Here is a 22,320-nt window from a genome sequence, read left to right as displayed (position 1 = left end):
CCACAGAGCAACTTTTTAATGGGGGAAAGCATTTTTCAAACCAGGCAAGACGCACAGGCACAGAAGGTGGTTGCAGCAGGGGTCGCTCGCTGTCCAGCCCTCCCTGTGTGGACACAGCTGTGGGGAAGGGCCTCCCCTCGCGCGCAGCATTCCCAGCAGGCATACGGATGGACCGTGACTCCACCGCGAAGTCCTGAGGCAAGGAGAGGCGGACGCCGCGGTGCAGGCTCAGCACAGGCCACAGGGGGGCCGCCTGCAGGGCTCTGGCCAGCTGTTCCTGCCGTCTCACGGTAAGCCGGAGTGACGCTGCACACATAATCCTGTCACTCCGGATCACACTCGCTATTCACAGCAAGTGCCACACGGCAGGGACAGGTGCCCTGTCAGCACCTAGGGCAGGGTACGGGCTCTCTGCACGGCTGCCTCCCCGGCAGCCCAAGGGCTTTGCTCTTTGAGGCTGCGACACCCAGACCTGGTGGATTTGGTTTTTATGAATTTCAATGAAATTACACAACTTTACTTCTAAAATCACAGCCGAGTGAATGTGAGACTTCCCGATAGCCCTCTGCTCCGTCCACGCACGGGCAGTCTGGCCACAGGGCACGCCGCCTCTGGGGGCTCCCAGGCACAGCCCTGAGAGCAGAGGCCCCCACACCCACGGGTGGGCTCCCGAGAAAGGACCAGCGTCGCACAGCCCGGTAGAAAGGGTTTATTTATGCGCAACGGTTCACACAAGCCTTCCTTAAATTCCACTTTACAGGAAATAAAGCTGTGCGTTTCCCCTTCCCATGCACAACTGTGTATCAATCTACAACTGTCCTTTAACTGTGAAAAAATAGAGCGTCTCCCCTTTTGTCATTGTTCTGGTAACATCTGGAATAGCATCTGTGACAGAGAACGGAGCTGCTCACTCCTGGACCGGTTATTTGGTTAAAACCTAAAATGTCAGGTCAAAAAAATCAATCACCCAATACAAATAAATATTGCATTATGAAAGAGATGGGCAGAGTCCCGTGGTATCCCTTTTTAAAGTGGCATTTCCAGCACAGCAGCGTGGCGCTGACGGAGACCGGCAGGGTGCAGCTCCGGGATGCCACATGGGACACAGCTGCAAGTACCCGTGGGCACCGTCCTGCCGAACGCGTCCCTCCACTGAGCCTGAGAACATGGCGCGGGCACGTGCGCTCCGTCTGCGACGGGGACCAGTTCACCGTGACCGCAGAGTGGCCCCGTGCTCAAAAACAGCCGCTCGCATCTGCAGACCACATGGGCCCGGCTGGGCGCTCATGTCCGAGGGCCAGTGCCTGCTTTGGTGACCGCAGCTATGCTGGATGCCAGGCAAGGAGCATGATGTGCCCAGTCCCCGCTGAGGATGGGCCTCCTGTGCTGCCCATCAGCCCTCCCGAAAGGACCCAGAACAAAGGAGTGGGAGAGGGTGACGCCGCGGCAAGGCCTGTGCTTTATTGTGGTCAATCTTGGGGGACGCGGCGGCCAGCAGGGGCGAGGCCCCGCTCCCGGGCCCCAGCAGCACAGCAACCCACAGCCGCGCCACCCTAAGCCGCCGCACAGTAACAGACACGCGCCGGCACGCGGCCACCGCCAGCCTCAGGGCCGGGAGCCCCCAGGCGAGGAGCCACCCAGGACTCGCCTCTGAAACGTCCCTCGAGCCGTCGTCGACCGTGGTGTCTCCACGTGGCCCGGCCGCTTCAGTCCAGCTCGATCGGGCTGCCGTCGCTGGGGCTCTCCTCTCCCTCCTCCTGCTCTGAGGAGCCCATGAGGCTGCTCAGAAGGTTCCCTGGAAAGGAGGACACTGTGGCAGTCAGGCCCGGGCAGCCTCCCACAGGCCCCCAAGCCCCTCCTTCCCACAGACGTCTCGTGAGGTGTCCCAGTGTCCCACGCAACCAGCAAAAGCCTCACAACGCTACTGTCTGCGACCCACGAACCCCAGGACAGGACCCTCTGGAAGACAGGGAGCCGATAGCCATAAAGAGATACTGAAACCACGGAGCAGCCACGGGGGCTCTACAGAGCCGCGCTCCATGTCCACCAACGGCACCAGGGAGCAGGCATGGGGGCCTAAAGAACCACCCTCCACGGAGGGCCCTACAGAGCCAACACAACCTCACGGAAATAACTTTTTTTTTTTTGAGACAGAGTTCGCTCTTGTTACCCAGGCTGGAGTGCAATGGCGTGATTTCGGCTCACTGCAACCTCCGCCTCCCAGGTTCAAGCGACTCTCCTGCCTCAGTCTCCCTAGTAGCTGGAATTACAGGCATGCGCCACCACGATCGACTAATTTTGTATTTCCAGTAGAGATGGGGTTTCTCCATGTTGGTCAGGCTGGTCTCGTACTCCCGACCTCAGATGATCCGCCCACCTCGGCCTCCCAAAGTGCTGGGATCACAGGCGAGAGCCACCACGCCCGGCCAGAAAGACACTTTTCAACAAAGGGAAGCGCGACCGTGGAGCACACGTGCGCCACACCCTGTGGTGACACCCGAATCAACTGGATGCACCAAAGCCTCAACGGCTGCTCCCACAGGGGCCAACTGCAGTCACTGTCATCCGATTTTTACCCAATCAACAACTACTCTACATACAAAACCAAAGTCCAAAACGTCTCCTGAAACGAACAAGTGAGACGTTACACCGTGTTCTCCGAATACAAAGACATGGCCGTGGTGGTGTCACCCTCTCTTATCCACGATATCACCCCAATCGCAGGACATGCCCGACGGCGCTTCTGTGGAACAGGAGCCCAGGCTGCGGTTTCAACAGAACAGCCATGCAGAAGTGTCAGGGCGCTCCTCACGGGTGTTGGGTGGAGGAGCCTGTGCCGTGGGGCACAGTGAGGGCCAGTGTGTGTGGATGGGCACCCCGGGAGGACGGGGCCTGCCACGCGATGCAGCTGCACCAGGGCAGACAGCTGTGGAGAGAGGTCACCGCCTCACACCTCCCACTAAACCCAAAGAGATGACACTGGGAAGGCAGGTGCCTCAGTGAGGGGCCTCTCCCGCGGTGGCATGGGACACCACCCACAGACACCTGCCCCGCCGTGACCCCACAGCCACAGCAGCACTGCCTGTCCCAGCATAATGGCCGGCAATGTCCAGGCACACCAGGCTCACAGAGGCCACCTGGCATGGCGCACAGATAAACAGGTGAGCACACAGCCGGCCACGCGACGTGACCCCTGCCAGGAAGTGGGAGAAACCTCGGGGATGGGGAGCTCTGGAGTGGAGACGGGGCTGGGAGGCACCGTGCTAGAATTCTCTACTCTAAAATATAATTTCCTACTAACAAAAAAAAGTTGAGAAACATTTGAAAGAGCAGAAAATCACTTCTACATGAAGGACCGCACTGGCCCTGCCTGGGCAGATGATGACCCCACACCGACCCAGGGCTGCAGTGGGCGTGGCAAGGGCGCCCCAGCTTACCGAGCAGGCCTCCGTAGGAAGACGTCTGCTTGGGCGGGACGCCAAAAAACAGCTGTCCTATGCGGTCGAGGTACTGCAAGGCAGAGGCAGCAGGCTCAGGAGCCGGCAGACCCAGGCCCTGGGGTCCCCTCCTCCCTCCCCAGCCCTGAGCTCTCACCTCGTTGTACATCGGGTCACGCCGGAGGGATGGCTGGTACTGCTCACATAGCACAGTGAACACCGTTAGCTTCCCACTGGGACACAGAGACACAGGGATGTGCTAGGTGAGAACAGGACCACACTCACCTGCACACACCACCGCGCCTACACCTGGCACTCACCAGCACACACCACTCACCTACATCACTCACCTGCACACACCACACCTAGACCCAACACTCACCCACACACACCACCGCGCCTACACCCACCTGCACACCACTGTACCTACACCCAACACACACCCGCACACACCACGCCTACAGCCAACACTCACCTGTACACACTGAGCCTACACCCAACACTTACCTGTACACACCACCGCACCTAGGCCCAACACCCGCACACACTACTGTGCCTAAACCCAACACCTGCACACGTCACACCTACACCACTCACCTGTGCACACCACTCACCTGCACACACCTACACCCATCTGCACACACCACTGCACCTATGCCCAACACACCTGCACACACCACCGCGCCTACACACGTCACCTGCACACACCACCACGCCTATATACACCACTGCACCTACACCCAACATACACCTGCATACACACCTACACCCAACACTCACTTGCACACACCACTCACCTGCATACACTGCGCCTATGCCACTCACCTGCGCACACTACCGAGCCTACACCCAGCACTCACCCGCACACACCACTCACCTGCCCACACCACTGCGCCTACACACACCTGCCCACACCACTCACCTTAACACCCCCGTACCTATACCCAACACACACTTGCACACCGTGCCTCCACTGCACACCCGCACACACCACTGCACTTACGCCCAGTTTACCCACACACACCGTGCCTATACCCCACTCACCTGCACACACCATTAAAACATACACCACCACGCCTACACCCAGCACTGACCTGTGCACACCACCGCACCTAGGCCCAACACACCTGCACACACCACCGTGCCTACACACAACTCACCTGCGCATCACTCACCTGCACACGTCACACCTACACCACTCACCTGCGCACACCACTCACCTGCACACACACCTACACTCAACACTCACCTGCACACACCACCGTGGCTACACACAACCTGCACATACCACGCCTACACCAAACATGCACCTGCACCCAACACTCATTTGTGCACACTTACCTACACACCCCACCGCACCTACGCCCACCACTCACCTGCACACCCCACCGCACCTACGCCCACCACTCACCTGCACACCACCACGCCTACACTGCACACCTGCACACACCACCGTGCCTACACCCAACTCACCTGCGTACACAACTGCACACACCACCATGCCTGCACCAAACACCTGTAAACACCACTCACCTGCACAAACCACCGCACCTACTCCCAACACTCACCTGCACACACCACCGCGCCTGCACTGAACACATACCTGCACTCACCACTCACCTGCACTGAACACATACTTGCACTCACCACTCACCTGCACTGAACACATACCTGCACTCACCACTCACCTGCACACACCACCGCGCCTGCACCGAACACACACCTGCACACACCACTGTGCCTACACCCAGCACTCACCTGCACACACGCCTACACATCCAACACATCTGCACACACTGTGCCTACACCCAGCACTCACCTGCACACACGCCTACACACCCAACACATCTGCACACACCGTGCCTACACCCAGCACTCACCTGCACACACGCCTACACACCCAACACATCTGCACACACCGTGCCTACACCCAGCACTCACCTGTGCATACCGCCACACCCACACCTAACACCTACAAACACCCAGATGGCTACCCATGCCATGTCTACACTCAATACCTGCACACGTACAGCAACCCATATTGCCACGTCTATACCCAATACACCTGCACGCCCCCACGCAGCTACCCACACGTCTACAGACAACACACCTACACACCACACACCCACCCTCACCATGTCTACACCCAACACACATACTTGCACGTACCCCAACACAACTACCCACACCAGACACCCCATACCTACACACACTCCCCCCTCTACACCTACAACACACCTGCACACATCTACACACACCCACACCACCACATGGACACCCAGCACCTGCACACACACCCCCCACAGCTACCCACACCATATCGACACCCAACTCACCTGCACACAACCCCCCACACCATCACGTCTACACTCACCCACCCCTGTACCCACAAGTCTACACCCAACACTCACCTGCACACACCCACACTACAGCACATACACCCACACAGCTACCCACACTACCATGTCTACACCCAACAGCCCTGCACACACACCCATACCACGTCTACACCCAACACTCATACCCTATACATATACCCACACAGCTACCCCCACCATGGCTACACTTGCACGCACACCCACACAGCTACCCATGCCACGTCGACACACAACACACATATTCACACCCCACCCCCAAGACACCAAGACGCACCCGTCCACAGCCAGCAGCAGGAACCAGATGAAGTTGAGCAGCGGCTCCACAAATGGAGGCCCGTCCTCGATGGACGGGTGCTTCTGGGTGTATGTCGTGAAGACCACCGACGCGCTACTTTTGTTTTTTAAACAGAGAAACCTGGAAATGAGAACATGCTGGTGGTGGAAGGGCTGGAGAACATGGCTTCTGGCCGCACAGGCGCCAGCCTCTGACACATCCTTCCCAAGCTCGTGCGCCCATGGGTCCCGCGGCCCCCGGCACGGAGGAACCCAGTGCTTCACACGTGTCTCCCCTCACGTGCAGGGCATACTGGGGAAGCCTGAAATTCACAGGTGAAGAGAACGAAGCTTGGGAAGGTCACCAGGCTCTGGAGCTGGGCCCCAGCCTGAGACTCAACTATGCGATGCACTGAGCAAGCTCTCCTCTCCTCAGGCTGCCCGCACCAGAACACTCAGTCACGGCACAGCAGCTGGCGGGTGCCACACAGACCCTGGCTCCTGTTCGAGGAGGGCCCACGGGGAGAGCTCAGTGTCCCAGGGGCAGAGCCACTGTCAGCCCAGAGAAAACGTGTACGCAGTGCGGTGCAGAGCCAGGGAGCTCCAGGTTTGACCCAGCTTTTCATCTAAGTCACGGACGCCAGCTCCTGGCAGAGCTCTGCAGTGCGCACCACCGAGGTCAGAGGGTGTCTGTCCCCAGATCCCACGTTAACTCCCCAACGCCCGCCTTGAAATCCACATTGTTCTGTGGGAAGAAACTGATGGACACAAATAACGCTTTCATGAGAAAGGAAGCGGAGGCCAGCGCCTGGAGCAGGAGCGCCTGGAGCTCGGCCTGCAGGATGCCCCAGAGAGCTGGCGGGAGGGGCCGCGGGGTAGATGCTCACCATTCTATGACCTGGGTGTGCATTTCCGCTTTTCCAGATACTGCGGGAAGGCAGAGGCTGAGGCAGGCCTGAGGAGAGCAGAGGCCGCGGGGCCTCCCGGCAGCGGGCAAGAGGCGCAGTGTGGAGGGCGCTCCAGTGCCCGTCGGGAAAGGGGGAGTTTCTAAGATACTTCTTGAAACTGGTTAAACTTATGAATAATCACGGGTGACTCTGGCTGACAAGTGCGCTGTGGATTCTGCCCAGAGTGAACTCAGTTTATCCTGCAGCATGGCTCGGGCAGGGGACAAGGGGACCTGCTCTAAGGCCGCCCGGCCAAGGCAGCGATGGAAGCCAAGACCCAAAGAGCCACAAACACCTACTGTAGCACGGCCTGGGCCACGAACATGTCCACCTCGCTGCGGAAGCCACGGGACGTAGAGTATTCCACCAGCATGTTGGCACAGCCCTCCCCATCCGCCGAGTGCAGAAAATGATACCGCGACTCACAATAGTTTTGTTCTGCAAAGGAAACACAGAAAAATTTGAATGCATTTCATGAATATAATATAGAACAGGAAAAGTGGAAAGATACTCTATGTTAATTGTAGTCCACCTGCCTGCCCTGGAGAAGAGCCCAGCCAGAGCCCACAGGCAGAGGTACCCGATAGGGACTCAGAGCCGGCCCAAACCTCACACACAGCACCAAATAAACAGATCACCAGGGAACAGTCACTCAGCCATGCAACACCTTCATCCTCCAAGCTCTCAGAGCTGCTTAATCCAATCACATTAACGTGCGTTGTAATGATCAGTTACAGAGTGTTAACATGGGACCCTCCCCACCTACCAGAAGCAACTTATAGGGAGCAATGTAATCAGGGCCTAGGCCAGTGCATCTAGCATGTAATCAACAGTCAAAACCAGCCTGATGTACTCACCACACTGACCCAACGATCAACCCTTGATATCTCAAAGGCACACTCCGCTCCCAGGCCCCGTCCTAACACCCGCTCACACTCACTCCGCTCCCAGGCCCCGTCCTAACACCCGCTCACACTCACTCCGCTCCCAGGCCCCGTCCTAACACCCGCTCACACTCACTCCGCTCCCAGGCCCCGTCCTAACACCCGCTCACACTCACTCCGCTCCCAGGCCCCGTCCTAACACCCGCTCACACTCACTCCGCTCCCAGGCCCCGTCCTAACACCCGCTCACACTCACTCCGCTCCCAGGCCCCGTCCTAACACCCGCTCACACTCACTCCGCTCCCAGGCCCCGTGCATGCCTTGGGAGCACAGCCCTTCCCGTGGTGCAGATCTCAGCACTCACCAGGCGCCTGCCTCTCCCACCTAGTGGGCCCTTTCCCAACTGCGTTGCCCAACAGGAGCCTCCAGGGCCCTCCTGCTGCCTCTGTGGCTGCCAGAGTCCTTGTCACCTTGCTTTGTCTCCTGTTGTCTCCCTACATTCCCAAACCTTTACCTATGGGTGTGATTTCATCCCCAGGAGAGAAGCACCAGGGAAGCACATAGCCCAAGTATCGTGGAGCCCCAGCCTCAGGTCCTGTATGGGGCCTGTGCTTAGGACAGCAGAGGCCGTGCGTGGCCACCTTGGCATGGAGCAGGCCTGGGCTCCCCGGGTGAGGTCCATCGAAGTCTCACAGCACTGTCATGCTGTCGGGGACCTGGGCCCGCGCCTACCCCAGTGGGAGGCAGCCAGGGTCCCTCTTCAGAGAATCTCTGCAGATGCAACGAGCACAGCCCTCCCACGCGCTCCCTGGACTGCCTCGACCTAACCCCATGGTGGGTGGGGAGATAGACACGTACGTCCCTCATGATCGCTTGTGCCTGTCTTAGGAACTGCCATGCAGGTCTCCTGGGCACTGGGCATCACCTGTCCCACGCCACCCACTGCCTGGCTCTCCCCACAGGGCCTATGCGCAGGTGTGGCAAGGGCGGCCACCCAGTGTTGACGTAGGTGTTCCTGACTCATCCAAAAGACGGGCGACAGCTCCCAGGCAGGGTGTGGGGGCAGCTCCTGACTCCCCAACCTGGCAGTGGGACCCACACAGGCGGCAGCTCGCTATGCAGGGCAGAGGAGGGTCATCTGCGGCCGTGTTCTGTGTGGAGGCGTGCTGGCTCAGGGACAGGTGGAGTACAGGAGGCCTGCTGTAGCCAGAGGCCAGGGAAGGTGGCAGCAGGTATGCTCCAGGGACCAAGGAGGCACCAGCCTGGGCCAGCCCCTTCTGAGGAAGGAGGCGACCACGGGGAAACTGAGGTGAGAGGTGGGCACTGGCTCATCTCCCTGTGGGTGCCCTGCCACTCGGCACACATCCAGGGCCAGGTTCTGCCAGGCTCCTCTGAGAAGAGCCTCCTAATTCTACTCGGATCTGCAACCTTCCCATTCCTGTCGCTTGGGGAGAAGGTCAGGAGGGCCTGCCAGGTGCCTGAGGGTGCTGAACCTCCTGTCACAGCCCAGGCGGAACCTGCATGACCAGGGACAAGGTCGGACGGGCGTGCATTTCGGGGCTGCTGACGTGTGCAGAGCACATGGGCCCTCGTGCAGCTGCCACCGCGCCGGGTGGAGCACAGCTGTGTCTAGGAGGAGCTGTTCAAGCTCAGAGCCCTGGTCTCTGGAGCAAAGGCCTTCAGCCGAGATCCAAGTTCCTAGAGCTTCCAATGCGGGGCTGCCCCTCACCCGCCAAGCCCAGGCACATGCAGACCCGAGCAGGCCTCCCGACAGCAGGAAGGAAACCATCTCACGGTACTGGGGCCACCTGCCACCCCATTTCCCAGGGAATGCCCTGGGGAGGACACTTCTAAACCCCCATTAGCACCTCATTCAAGTCACTCAACATTTACCCAGCACCACTCCCGCCTCAGAGCTGCAGAACACAGCCAGCCAGACCCCACCACAGGGTGAGTAACCCGCACAGAGGCTCCATCAGGCCCACCACAGGGTGAGTAACCCGCACAGAGGCTCCATCAGCCCCACCACAGGGTGAGTAACCCGCACAGAGGCTCCATCAGCCCCACCACAGGGTGAGTAACCCGCACAGAGGCTTCATCAGCCCCACCACAGGGTGATTAATCCCCGCAAAGGCTTCATCAGAAGATGAGGTCAGTGTAAAGGAGAAAAACAAGGCATGGCATCATCCCAGCACTGGAAAGAACGTTCCAGAAAGGAGCAGCAGCACGTGTAGGCCCTGTGAGGGTGCGGCTGCCTCCTTGAGGGTCAGAACATCCCACGGGAAGGCCTGGAGAGGCGGTCGCCTGCCCCCCGTCTTGCAGCTTCTCGGGGCAGTGGATCTGATCGGGGGCTTGGCATGGTGCACGGGCCTCCATGGACCGACCCACATGACCACAGGGTGAAACCCCACCCCTGCCCCAGTGGGTGACCCTGATGGACTGGAATGCACAGTGCATATCAACACCGTGAGAGCAGAGAGGGGCCCACGCCCACCCTGGCCCCACACCTACCTTTCCACAGGGTAAGGGCCAGCAGCTGGTGCAGCCGGGGATGGCCCAGCTTCCCGGAGCCTCCACTGGACCACTTCAGGGCTCTGGACACAAAGGCCACGCGCTCAGGAGAGTTGGGGTCCATCAGACTGAACACTTTAGCCAGATTTTCTGCAAAGAGCACACACCCTCATCAGAGAAACGCACAGCAACTCCGGTTCTCTGTACCACACACCTTACGGAAGTGGATTTCAATCCACAACTACTTAACAGGCAGAGGAAGCTGGTGGGTGTCCCTGAGTGAGCCATGGGCCACCCTGCTGACCTGCCCACCGCGGTGCCAGCACCATGGGCCCCAGAGCACAGTGAGGAAGGACAGACACCCTGGCCGAGGCAAGGGCTGGGGAAGGTGCCGTGGGGAGTCTGGAGTCCAGGAACACCTGTGGCCGCTCTGGATACCTGGCTCTGGCTCGGGGGCATCTCCCAGAGCAGCAGGGACTAGGAGTGGGACTCGCAGCCAGGCCGCCCACAGAAGGGCTTTGCTGACCTCACGCTCACCCGACAGGACATGCCGACAAGTCAAATCCCTGGATAAAATGGTGCCCCACCCTGAACCAGCGCCCACCTTGCCAGCTGGCGGGGAGGCCACTGTCCATCAGAGCAGGGGAGAGGCCAGGGCCCCGATCATACCCTGCCGACGAGTCACAGCAGGTGCTGCTCAGCCTGCAGTGTGCTCGGGCCAGGGCCAGCCAGGGGGCCTGGCTCACCGGGACCGGGTGAGAACTGCCTCTGCAGCAGGGTGAACCCCAGAGCACAAGACCCCCAAACGCAGACACCAAACACGGCAGACCCCCAAACGCAGACACCAAACACGGCGGACCCCCAAACGCAGACACCAAACACGGCGGACCCCCAAACGCAGACACCAAACACGGCGGACCCCCAAACGCAGACACCAAACACAGCGCACAGGCCCGGGGAGGGGCGCACCGGGGCCACCGTCACAGGGTCCCGGGGTGCAGGGCCGGATGCTCACCCAGCAGCTCATCAGCCACCTCCACTTCTGCCTTCTCCAGGGACTCCAGGACAAGCATGGACAAGTCTGCTGCGCTGTTTTGCTACAAAAGAGAGAAACACACAAAAATCAAGAACAAAGCTCTGACCTGTTCAGGACAGAAAAGACAAGGCTGGGTTTCCAGCAGAAGCCAGAGCGCGGCCAGTGCTGAGGAGTCTATTCTGAGCACCACGTCCCTTGGCAATGCCGCCAAAAAACAGATCTCCTGGCCAAGAATCAAATGAAAATGGACAGGGCCGTTTATACCAAAATGCCCACTCAGCCCCACTGTGCACAAACGCAGCGCAGTGTCTCAGCCCTGAGAGGGGAGCAGCCAAGCCAGGGACTCTGGGCCCCTCCGCCACCCACAGCCCCAGTGGCCAAGGCCAAGGGCAGCCCAAGATATGCCTGTCAGGCCCCTCCCATGTCACTCCCACCTCAACTTGTTTGCCGGGAGCAGGAAGGGATGCAGGAGGAACAAGACAGCGTACCTGGCCATGGCTGAAGAACAGCAGGGCTCCCGAGTACATGAGCTCCCGGGCCTCCGCGTGCTTGCTCTGGGACATGTACCTGCCACAGAGAGGAGACCGTGAGCCGCACCCACACGCTCTCGCCACCACACTCCCCGCTCATCTTCAGGTCAGAAGCTAAAAACAAGGTGCCCAGGAACGGGTGGCATCCTAAAAGCGGTGCTCCCCTTACGCACAGATGCTTTTCACCAAGAACAGGGCAACAGCTCCTGAGGCCCAGGTGCTGTGTGAAGAGGGTCTGCCCTGGGCGTCATGCTGACCACGAGGGCAGTGTGGGGCACCTCTGGACACTTACTAAGGGCCCATCTGTGTCCAAATATGCCAGGAGCCAGAAAGCAGCCTCACCCTGGAGCAGCTCACTGTTTCAGCAGCTGGGACCAGAAAGGCCACTGGGCGAGGCAGGTGGACAGGGAAGGAGCAGGGGATGTGCACGTGGCCACTTGAGAGCTCAGTGGCCACAGGCAGGGGCCGAAGGATGGCGGACTCCAGGCTGGGGTCCCACCAAGGACAGTAATGGCTGTGACAGCAGCACCTTCTTCCCCTACGGGGCCAGTGTCCCTGCCCTCTGCTCCTCTGCGTGCCGCACTCCTCCCCCCAGGACAGGGAAGGGTCTGGGGTGCACGGTTGCATCATGTCCCCACTCCCAGAGCACCGTCGCCGGGGAAAGCTGGAGCTCCTCGGGCTACACAGGGACAGAGGCAGGGGCGGCGAGAGGCGTGGTGGGGACCAGTGTGCGACAGACGATGAGGAGAAAAGCCGAGATGGCCACACTGCTCTAAGCAGCAGAGCCCCTGCCTGTGAGAACAGCAGGCGTGGCAGGCAGGAGGCAGCCTCTGCTGGGACACGCTGCACCTCCCAGGCCCAGTGGTGGGGCCCAGCACATGCTATTTCATCAGCTACACATTTTTCTTAACTGCCTTATCAAAAAATACATAACCAGTTAATCAGCTCTGTGTCTGTAAGCCAAATGTCCTTGGACAAAGCCTTGTTTAAAAATAAATCTAGTTAAAGAAAAATATTAAGTAAACGGCAGTGCAGACCGGACTCGGGGGCTCACACCTGTAATGTCAGCCCTTTGGGAGGCTGAGGTGGGAGGATCGCTTGAGCCCATGAGTTTGAGCCTGGCCTGGACAACATAGTGAGATCCTGTCTCTACGAAAAACACAAAAATCGGCTGGGCATGGTGGCATGCACCTGTGGCCCCAGCTACTCAGGAGGCTGAGGTGGGAGGACTGCTTGAGCCTGGGTAGCCGAGGCTGCAGTGAGCCACGATTGCACCACTGCACTGCAGCCTGGATGACAGAGCGAGGCGCCATCCCCCCAAAACAAACAAAAAACAATTGCAGTGCAGGTGGTAAACAGACACAGCAATGCCGGTGAAGGCCGGAATGTGAGCTTGGTGTTGCCAGGATGGGACGGCCAGCTGAGAACGTGAAGGGCTGGCTGCTCAGTTAACCACAGGAAAAGGGTTCCTCTTCAGAAGGCACCACAGCCGGGGATCCCAAACACAGACAGCCTCGCCATGACTAGGGCATCTTGTTAGCCTGGCACACATGCCTTCCCACCCGTCGGGCTGCACAGAGGCAGGGCACCAGGAGGGAAAAGCCTGTACCCAAGAAAGAAAGTGCCCCGCCCCCCGTCAGCCCGCAGGCCTCCGACAGGCCTCCGACAGGCCTCAGGTTTTGCTGCGCTCCCTGCACAGTGAAGGTTCTGGAGGGAGACCCACCCCAACACCACAGCAGGAGCCTCGACAGGACCATTGACTCTGTGACCGGCCATCCTGGCTCCAGTCCTGCAGGGCTGTGACTGACTCAGAGGAGGCCAGGAGCCGCCTGGCACAGGGCACTCTGGGAAAACAAGCTTCCAGACACACCTGGCCTCACACTGCCACCGGCAGGGCCATGGGCAGAACCGATGCACTGACCCTGAGCAAGCACCACCCCGGCTTCTGCTTATGCCGATACTACAGCATTCTGGATGCTTCTATCGGAGGTAAAGCAAGTGGTGGCAGCTTAAAAACCAGAAGAAGAAAAAGGACTCCTTGGAAGGCAGTGACCCATATTCCTGCACGAGAAGCCTGCTGTGGGGGGCACTGCCGATGGTCTCGGCCTCCGGCCCGGCTTGGACTGCGCCTTGCGGCCGGCTCCCTTCTTCCCAGGGCAGCTGTGAGCCAGGCGAGGGGAAAAAGAACGGGAGGAGAATTCTGGGCACACAGTGGTCCCCGGCCTGGCTGGGGGTGCCCGTTTCCAGGTCCAGGAATGCCAGTGACGGGCAAACCGTCTAAAGCAGCTCTGAACATGGATGGCTTCCTCTTGTACTGGAGAATTCCGGAAGCTGTGAAGGATTCTGGCTTCCGGGTGACTAAGCCGGGACAGGTACCCTCTCAGGCCCGAGGCCAGGGAGAGTAGGGGGCAGCTGGGCAAGGCTGGGCCTTCTCCCGGCCTGGCTCTGCACGCTGCGCACTGTTGGCCGTGCTGTGTGGACACCCAGACATGCCTTCCAGACAGGGAAACGGCTTCTGCCTACTGACAGAGGCGCTGAGAGCCAGAGAGCGATGGTGCTCTCTGCCGGTCAAAGAATCTGTATCCACAGAGCAAAGTGTCTGGACAAACAATCTAGCTGACTTTGCTCTTCTCTTACAAACACGTTAAAAAGTAGAACACAGGGCCAGGCGCGGTGGCTCAAGCCTGTAATCCCAGCACTTTGGGAGGTCGAGACGGGCGGATCACGAGGTCAGGAGATCGAGACCATCCTGGCTAACACGGTGAAACCCCGTCTCTACTAAAAAAATACAAAAACTAGCCGGGCGAGGTGGCGGGTGCCTGTAGTCCCAGCTACTTGGGAGGCTGAGGCAGGAGAATGACATAAACCCGGGAGGCGGAGCTTGCAGTGAGCTGAGATCCGGCCACTGCACTCCAGCCTGGGCGACAGAGCAAGACTCCGTCTCAACCAAAAAAAAAAAAAAAAGTAGAACACAGAAATGCAAGCATGATAACTAGTGGCAGAAACTGTTGGTGTCAAATGAAGGAAGACCAAGCTCCTGGGGCGAATCCCGCCCTTCGCTCTCGGCAGAGGGAAGCTGGCTCACGCATTCAGCCACCAGGGACACATGGAGGATGAAGAGGAAATACTCAAGACGCACGCAGGTGCCGGGCACAGGCAGCCAGACAGACCTCACAAGGACCCCTGCACCGACTGCCTCGAGCTGAAGCCACCCGCGCCCAGATGCGGGGCTCCTGCAGGGAGTGTGAGGCCGCTCCGCTCTGCCAGCACTCACTCTGAGAAGGGACCTGAGCCGCCAAGCACAGCTCCTTCACACGACGCTCCTCTTGGTCCCTGGGCTACAGCGTGCACCGCACACACTGGACCATTTTCCTTTAAAAAATCTCTTTAGATGACTGAAGAAACAAAAGAAGCTCAGAGGCCGCAATAAAAAAAATCAGGCAAACACATTGCAAGAGCAACCATGTGGCAGGAGGAGCCGGACCCACCACTGTGTGGGCGGCTGCTGCAGGTCACTGCCTCCCAGGCTGCGGTCTCAGCCACATCAAGTTTCTAAAAGTGAATCTACAAATACTGCAGCCAAGGCTGAGGCCCCTCAAGGCCTGGATGGTGGCTCCGAAGAGCACTAATAATCCGTTCGGCCTGGATGCCGACTCCTCAACCCAGCAGGGAAAAGCGTGGAGAAATCAGGTGATGACCATAACCAGTGCCATCTACGGGGCAAGGTCGGCTTCTCTCTAGCATAACCAGGTGAACCAGGTCGGTTTCTCTCTAGCACAACCAGGCAAACCAGGAGCTGCTGCGCAACTTCTGTGGGGCGCACACCCAGCGATACCAAACCTGCTGGGTTCCCAATTCCTTCCTCTCCTTCACCTTAAACTGCTGTGGCTATGAGTTAAAACAGCATCTCTTGGATGGGTGCAGTGGCTCACACCTGTAATCCCGGCACTTTGGGGGGGCCGAGGCAGGCAGATCACGAGGTCAGGAGATCGAGACCATCAAGCTAACACAATGAAACCCCGTCTCTACGAAAAATACAAAAAATTAGCCGGGCGTGGTGGCGGGCACCTGTAGTCCCAGCTACTCGGGAGGCTGAGGCAGGAGAACGGCATGAACCCGGGAGGCGGAGCTTGCAGTGAGCCGAGATCGTGCCACTGCACTCCAGCCTGGGTGACAGTGCGAGACTCTGTCTCCAAAAAAAAAAAAAAAAAAAGGTATCTCTTGGGAACCCTTGTACCCTGCTGGTGGGAGTGTAAATTAGCTGAACCATCCTGGAAAGCAGTATGGCAATTCTTCAAAGAACTAAAAACAGAACTAACCATTCGACTCGGCAATCCCACTACTGCATATATACCCCGAGAACTCTAAATGGTTCTGCCATAAAGACGCACGCACTCAAATGCTCACTGCAGCACCACTCACAACAGCACAGACGTGGAATCAAGCTGGGGGCCTGTGAGTAGCAGATGGATAAAGAGAATGTGGTCCATATACACCACAGAGTACTATGCAGCCATAAAAAGGAACGAGATCATGCCCTTTGCAGGAACTTGGAAGGAGCCGGAGGCCATTATCCTTCACAAACTAACGCAGGAACAGAATCCCGGATACTACACGTTCTCACTTCGAAGTGAAAGCTGAATGATGAGAACACAGGGACAGAAAGGGGCCAACACACACCGGGGCCTGCCTGAGGGAAGAGGAAGAGACTCAAAAATCATTTTAACAAAACTGTCAGGTACCCATGCTTGATACCCGGTGCTGAAATAATCTGTACCACAAACCCCAGTCACGAGTTTACCTATATAACAAGCCTGCACACAGACCTGAGGCTAAAATAAACATTAGAATATTTAAAAATAAATCAACAAAGCCTGCACACAAACCCGAGGCTTAAATAAACATTAGAATATTTAAAAATACGTCAACGAACACTGTCTTTTGGCAGATTCACCTGACAGCTGAAGAGATAAATGATTCTGCCAGAGACACACAGGGAACACCATTCAGCAATGAAAGGAACTGAGGACTCTCCCGGAGGAGTCTCCCAGTCACTGTGGTGCGTGAATTCAAGCGGTTAGACAGAAAGCGCACGCTGTGATTCCACGTACATAAAAGTCCAGGAAATGCCACCACACCTAAGTGCAGCCCGCAGATGCATGGGTGCCAGGGGTGCGGAGGGGTGGGAGTGGGGGCGAGGAGGCCTGGTTGCAGAGCCCCACAGAGCCGTGATATAGTCCATGTCTTGACTGGTCATAGTTCACTCATGTCAGACCTCACCAAATTACACGTTTTTCATAAATATTTAAATGTAAACGTGCAATTATATATATTTATGGGCAGAAAAGCATTTTAAAAAATGGCTGGGTGCTATGGCTCCCACCTATAATCTCAGCACTTTGGGAGGCTGAGGCGGGCGGATCACCTGACATCAGGAGTTCAAGACCAGCCTGGCCAACATGGTGAAACTCCATCTCTACAAAAAATACAAAAATTGGCCAGGCGTGGTGGCGGGCGCCTGTAGTCCCAGCTGCTCATGAGGCTGAGGCACAAGCATTGCCTGAACCTGAGAGGCAGAGGCTGCAGTGAGCTGAGATCGCGCCACTGTTCTCCAACCTGAGCAACAGAGTGAGACTCTTGTCTCAAAAAACAAAGACCGTAACTTGGGGAATGTGACTTCTCTGGAAGTAACCCACCCATGGAGTGCTCTGAAGCAGAGCTGGGAATCCACACGGAATTCTACCCTGGAAAGAAAAGGATGCTGTCTCAGCAGGTGACAGTGAGGTGACAGCTGCCGCTGCTGACTCAGTCTTCATTCCTGGCTTGAAAGGCTCCAAGCCAAGGTTTGAGAGGTTCAGTAACGTGTCCCGGGCCCTGTAAGAGGTGGCGTGTCCAGGCTTTCTGAGCTAAGCCGCACCATGCCCCTGCCAGGTGACCCCACAATGTCACACGTGGCCAGAAGGCTTCCCAGTCTAGAGAGCTTAAGGGCACAGAACACTCATCACCTCCCTGGTTTCACTGTGAAAATACTCCCTCGACCAGGCACTCATCACTGAAAACCAAAACTGACAAATCCCCAGTCACCGTAGAAGTGGCTCAAAACAAGGAATACTGTGTTTATTTTGGGGGAGATCCACTTTTGCTGGTTAATCATTGGGCAAATATTTATTTATTTATCGAGACGGAATTTCTCTCGTCACCCAGGCTGGTGTGCAATGGCACGATCTCGGCTAATCGCAACCTCCGCCTCACAGGTTCAAGCGATTCTCCTGCCTCAGCCTCCCGAGTAGCTGGGATTACAGGCGGGCGCCACCACACCCAGCTAATTCTGTATTTTTAGTAAAGACAGGGTTTCTCCATGTTGGCCAGGCTGGTCTTGAACTCCTGACCTCAGATGATCCACCCGCCTCGGCCTCCCAGTGTGTTGGGATTACAGGCGTGAGCCACCACTGCCTGGCAAATTCAGCAAATATTTATATACAAATCTCTAGGCATGGCAGGCATCAGGGTGAATCTTGAACGACATAAAAGTTCCCCATCACACAGCTCTATGGCCCCTCTACCCATTGGAAGGCTCGCGTTCTACGGTTTAGTAACTACTGACACCTTCGCCTTGATCCCTGAAGAACAATCAGGTTGAAGGCACTATCACAACCCGTGCCATCTGGGAGCTGCTACACGTTCAGTGACAAATTCAACCAGCATTAAAACGTATCGCTATAAGCGTCATGCATCAAAGACTTGTTTCTGCCAGAGATAAAATTAGTAGTTTCTTCTAAGGAGGAAAGCGAATCTCTTTCTAAACCAATTAAACAGCTCAGTTTTCAAAAAAGAAAAGCATCTACAATACAACTATAAGACGCAATGTAGCCTGCCTGGTGTGCATTTATAGTATGTCGAGGTTCATAGAAAATTCTGGAAACAAGGCTGTCCTTCAGGTCATGTAAGATGTCTCCTCATAAGCCTACAGTCAGGGACTCACGTCCACTGTCCTCAGCCCGGGCTGTACAAACAACGTGAACACTCTTCAAACAGAGGCCAGGGTCTCATCCCAGCCCGTTCGGGTCAGCTAAGATTGACAACTACTGACAAAAACACTCCTGTTTTCTCATTTCCTGGCATAAATGAGTAAGCAGCGATATGACATCTACTCCCTGCCCGGGGTTGGTAAGCCCACTTTCGCTTGGGCTCACCAGCACCCAGCCCCACTGAGTGCGGACCAATCGCCTATCCAGGCTGCATTCCAGCCAGCCCGGCGCAGGCACAGGCCAGGCACCACAGACCGTGTTTAATTCAAACATAAGCTAGCAAACTACAACCAAAGTGGCACCTCTAGACTTCTCCAGACAACAAGTGGACTTGCTATGGAGAGAAAGGATTTAAAACCTAGGCCCAGCGGAGAATGTTCAGGATATGGAGCTGTGCTGTGTGACGCTCTGACGCGGTTTCTCATCCCCGCGCACACCAAGCGCAAACTCCGATGTGGGAGATGGGTCCCTGAAGGACTCCTCTGGAGGGGTGTCCGTGGGGCGGGAGGCTGTCCAAGGGGGGATTCAGGACACACTGCACTCCATTTTGCTGCAAACTAAAAACTGCTCTAAAAAGCAAAGTCTACTGGCCGGGCGCGGTGGCTCATGCCTGTAATCCCAGCACTTTGGGAGGCCGAGGCGGGCGGATCACGAGGATCACGAGGTCAGGAGTTTCTGCCTGGCCAACATGGTGAAATCCCGTCTCTACTAAAAATACAAAAATTAGCTGAGCATGGTGGCGCGCGCCTGTAATTCCACCTACTCGGGAGGCTGAGGCAGGAGAATAGCTTGAACTCAGGAGGTGGAGGATGCAGTGAGCCGAGATCGCACCACTGCACTCCAGCCTGGGAGAGAACAGAGCGAGATTCCGTCTCAAAAAAAAAAAAAAAAAAAAAAGTTTATTAAAAGCAAAAAACCCCTGAATACCAAACCAAATAAAACCAGGCCTAAACTGTATGAAAGCCAGACTGCCCTTAAATACAATATCAAAACATCCACTGTCCTGTGGCAGTTTAGAAGTAAAAGGTACCCCACGGAAATGACTAAATCCTCTGAAATTATCTTTAAAACAGACCCAATCCCTCCAGTAACCGGCCAAACTGTTCCCTGACCTGAGCCGTAAGAGATAACCTGATATGCATAATTTACAGAATGCCACACACAGAACAACTGAAACATTTTTGCAGTAACTATATGATAGCAGAAATATTGTAACAGAGCAGTCCTGAAGAGATCAACCAAGCCCGAAGCAGCCTGGAACTTCCAAGTGGTCACAGTCCCGAGGGGCGTGCAGTTAACCCAGCACAGCCGGCTCTGCCCGCACTCGCCCGCCAGGCTGCACCGGGCCGCGCAGGTGTCACCGCGCCTAGGTCCAGAGGCGGCTGACTCGGTTCGGCAGGCCAGGCGGCGTCAACAGAGAAGCGGTTTCACCCTCAGCCTGGACCCTCGGTGAGAGGAACGCCAGCGACTTCCTGTGGAGCTCGGTGTAGGGCCCGGCTGGAGAACCTGAAGGCCAGGAGGAGGGAGGCAGGGAGGTGGGGGAATGCGGAACAGGTGGAGGCCAGGGGAGAGGTTGGGAAGGCAAGGGGAGGCCCAGAGAGGTGGAGGCAGAGGAAGGGGACGGGGAGGCCGGGCAGGGAGGCCTGAGAAAGGGGGGGAGGGAGAGGTGAAGGCCTGGGAAGGCCAAGGGGAGGGGAACAGGTGGAGACCAAGGGAGAGATGGAGGGAGATGGGGGAGGGGCGGTGGAGCCAGAGAACACGGAGGGGGAGGCCGGGCACGGAGGTCTGGGACAGGGAAATATGGGGTGGGGAGCAGGTGAAGGCCTGGGGGAAGGAAGTGGAGTGGGGAAGGCCACGGGAGAGGTGGGGGAGGTCCAGCGGCGGTGGAGGCTAGGAGAGGGAAGCCGAAAAGGACGAGGCTGGGGAGAGAGCGAGCCGGGGTTGGGGGCAGGAGGAAGAGAGAGAAGGGGGGGCCGGGGGATGCCAGGGAAAAAGGCGGGGGGCAGAGGGAGGCCGAGGAGAGAAAGGAGTGGGGCCAGGGGGAGGCCGGGGAGAGAGAGGAAGACGGAGGGAGCAGTGGGAAGCCAGGGAGAGCGAGGCGGGGGGCAGGGAGAGGCCGAGGAGAGAGAGACGAGGGGCGGGGTGGGGCCGGGAAGAGAGAGACAGAAGAAGGGGGAGGCCAGGGAGAGAGAGGGAAACCAAGCTTGGGGGGGCGGCCGAGGAGAAAGACCGAAGTGCGAGTGTGGGGGCGGCCGAGGAGAGAGAGGAAGGCTGAGGGGCGTAGGGGGGCGGAGGAGGGAACAGGTGGAAGCCAGGGGTAGGGGAAGGCCAGGGAGGAACGCGGCGGAGGGGAGGGAACCCGAGGCGTGAGTCGGAGGCCGAGGGGCCGGGGCGCCGGGCCAGGCAGGGCCAAACCCGGGAGGCGCGGCTCAGACCCTCCGCCGGGCGACCCGCGGCCCCTGGCTCACTCGGCCCCGCGACAGGCACCGGCGCGGGCCAATGGGGGCGCGGGGCGAGGCGCCGCGGCCAATGGGAGGCGGCGGGGGCGGGCGCCGGGCCGCGGCGAGGGCCGGGCGCGGGTACCTGAAGAACAGGGTCCGGTACATCTGGTGCGCCTCGTAGTAGTCGCCCTTCTCGACGCTGGCGCGCAGCTTGCCCTCCACACGCTGGACGCCGCCGCGGTTGCGGCCGCCGTTCCGGGAGTTCTCCTGCTCGGCCATCGCCGCCGCCGCCGCCATCGGGCCGGCGCTCCGCGCAGGGCTGACGCTGTCGCAGGCGCGGTCGGCAGCGCCTCCCGGCTTCCGTCCCGGCGGCCGCCCGACGCCCTTCTACGGTGGCCGCGAGGAGTCGCGCGCAGTCGGGGGCGGGCGCGCCGGCTGGCGGCGCGTGACCTGGGGCGGGGGCTGCAGGCAACACGTGACCCAGGGGCGGGGCCGCAGGCAACGCGTGGCCCGGGGCGGGGCGGGGCGCAGCACGTGACCCGGGGCCGGGACTGGCTCGCGCCACAATGGCCGGTGGGGTGGAACTGCCTGGTGCGGCGCGGCGGGGAGCCCGAGGCTGCGGCGGCGGCTGACCTTGAGCAGGGAGCGTCCTGGGGTGGGGCCCTGCCCACGCGCTTGGTGTTAACAGCAGCCATTGAGCTCTACGTGTAAAACGTTTAAATTAAAAATACGTTTATAGAGCCGAGCGCGGCGGCTCACGCCTGTAATCCCAGTACGTTGGAAGGCCGAGGTGCAGATCAGCTGAGGTCAGGGGTTCCAGACGAGCCTGGCCAACATGGCGAAACCACGTCTCTA

General features: G+C 58.3%; 2 protein-coding genes and 1 long non-coding RNA gene across 8 annotated transcripts in view; 1 reads left to right on the top strand and 2 right to left on the bottom strand.

Moving 5' to 3' along the window:
* Positions 1 to 22,320, top strand: part of PRKAR1B (protein kinase cAMP-dependent type I regulatory subunit beta) — a 482,327-nt gene that overhangs the window by 130,007 nt on the left and 330,000 nt on the right. The window lies entirely within an intron of this gene.
* GET4 (guided entry of tail-anchored proteins factor 4) lies at positions 694 to 21,818 on the bottom strand. 5 transcript variants are annotated; one of them, XM_015133150.3, is made up of 9 exons: positions 21,608 to 21,818; positions 11,955 to 12,033; positions 11,446 to 11,527; positions 10,431 to 10,580; positions 7,335 to 7,473; positions 6,090 to 6,230; positions 3,595 to 3,670; positions 3,438 to 3,510; positions 694 to 1,795 (listed from the first exon to the last, which is right to left on the bottom strand). In XM_015133150.3, exons 1-9 carry the CDS (start codon positions 21,760 to 21,762, stop codon positions 1,707 to 1,709), a joined length of 984 nt encoding a protein of 327 aa, XP_014988636.3. In that variant the 5' UTR covers positions 21,763 to 21,818; the 3' UTR covers positions 694 to 1,706. The 5 variants fall into 5 exon arrangements, with proteins under 5 accessions (XP_014988636.3, XP_077852056.1, XP_077852055.1 ...); XM_077995930.1 differs by lacking the exon at positions 21,608 to 21,818 and adding an exon at positions 20,353 to 21,497; XM_077995929.1 differs by lacking the exon at positions 21,608 to 21,818 and adding an exon at positions 15,271 to 20,327.
* Positions 3,931 to 6,083, bottom strand: LOC144339683 (uncharacterized). 2 transcript variants are annotated; one of them, XR_013414998.1, is made up of 3 exons: positions 5,092 to 6,083; positions 4,849 to 5,057; positions 3,931 to 4,813 (listed from the first exon to the last, which is right to left on the bottom strand). It is a non-coding gene; the product is annotated as an uncharacterized LOC144339683 (long non-coding RNA). The 2 variants fall into 2 exon arrangements; XR_013414997.1 differs by having other exon boundaries at positions 3,931 to 5,057.

Source organism: Macaca mulatta, chromosome 3 (assembly GCF_049350105.2).
Source record: "Macaca mulatta isolate MMU2019108-1 chromosome 3, T2T-MMU8v2.0, whole genome shotgun sequence".
Lineage (NCBI taxonomy): Eukaryota > Metazoa > Chordata > Mammalia > Primates > Cercopithecidae > Macaca > Macaca mulatta.
Note: the sequence above shows the minus strand (reverse complement) of the source record. Positions and strands in the feature narration are given on the sequence as shown.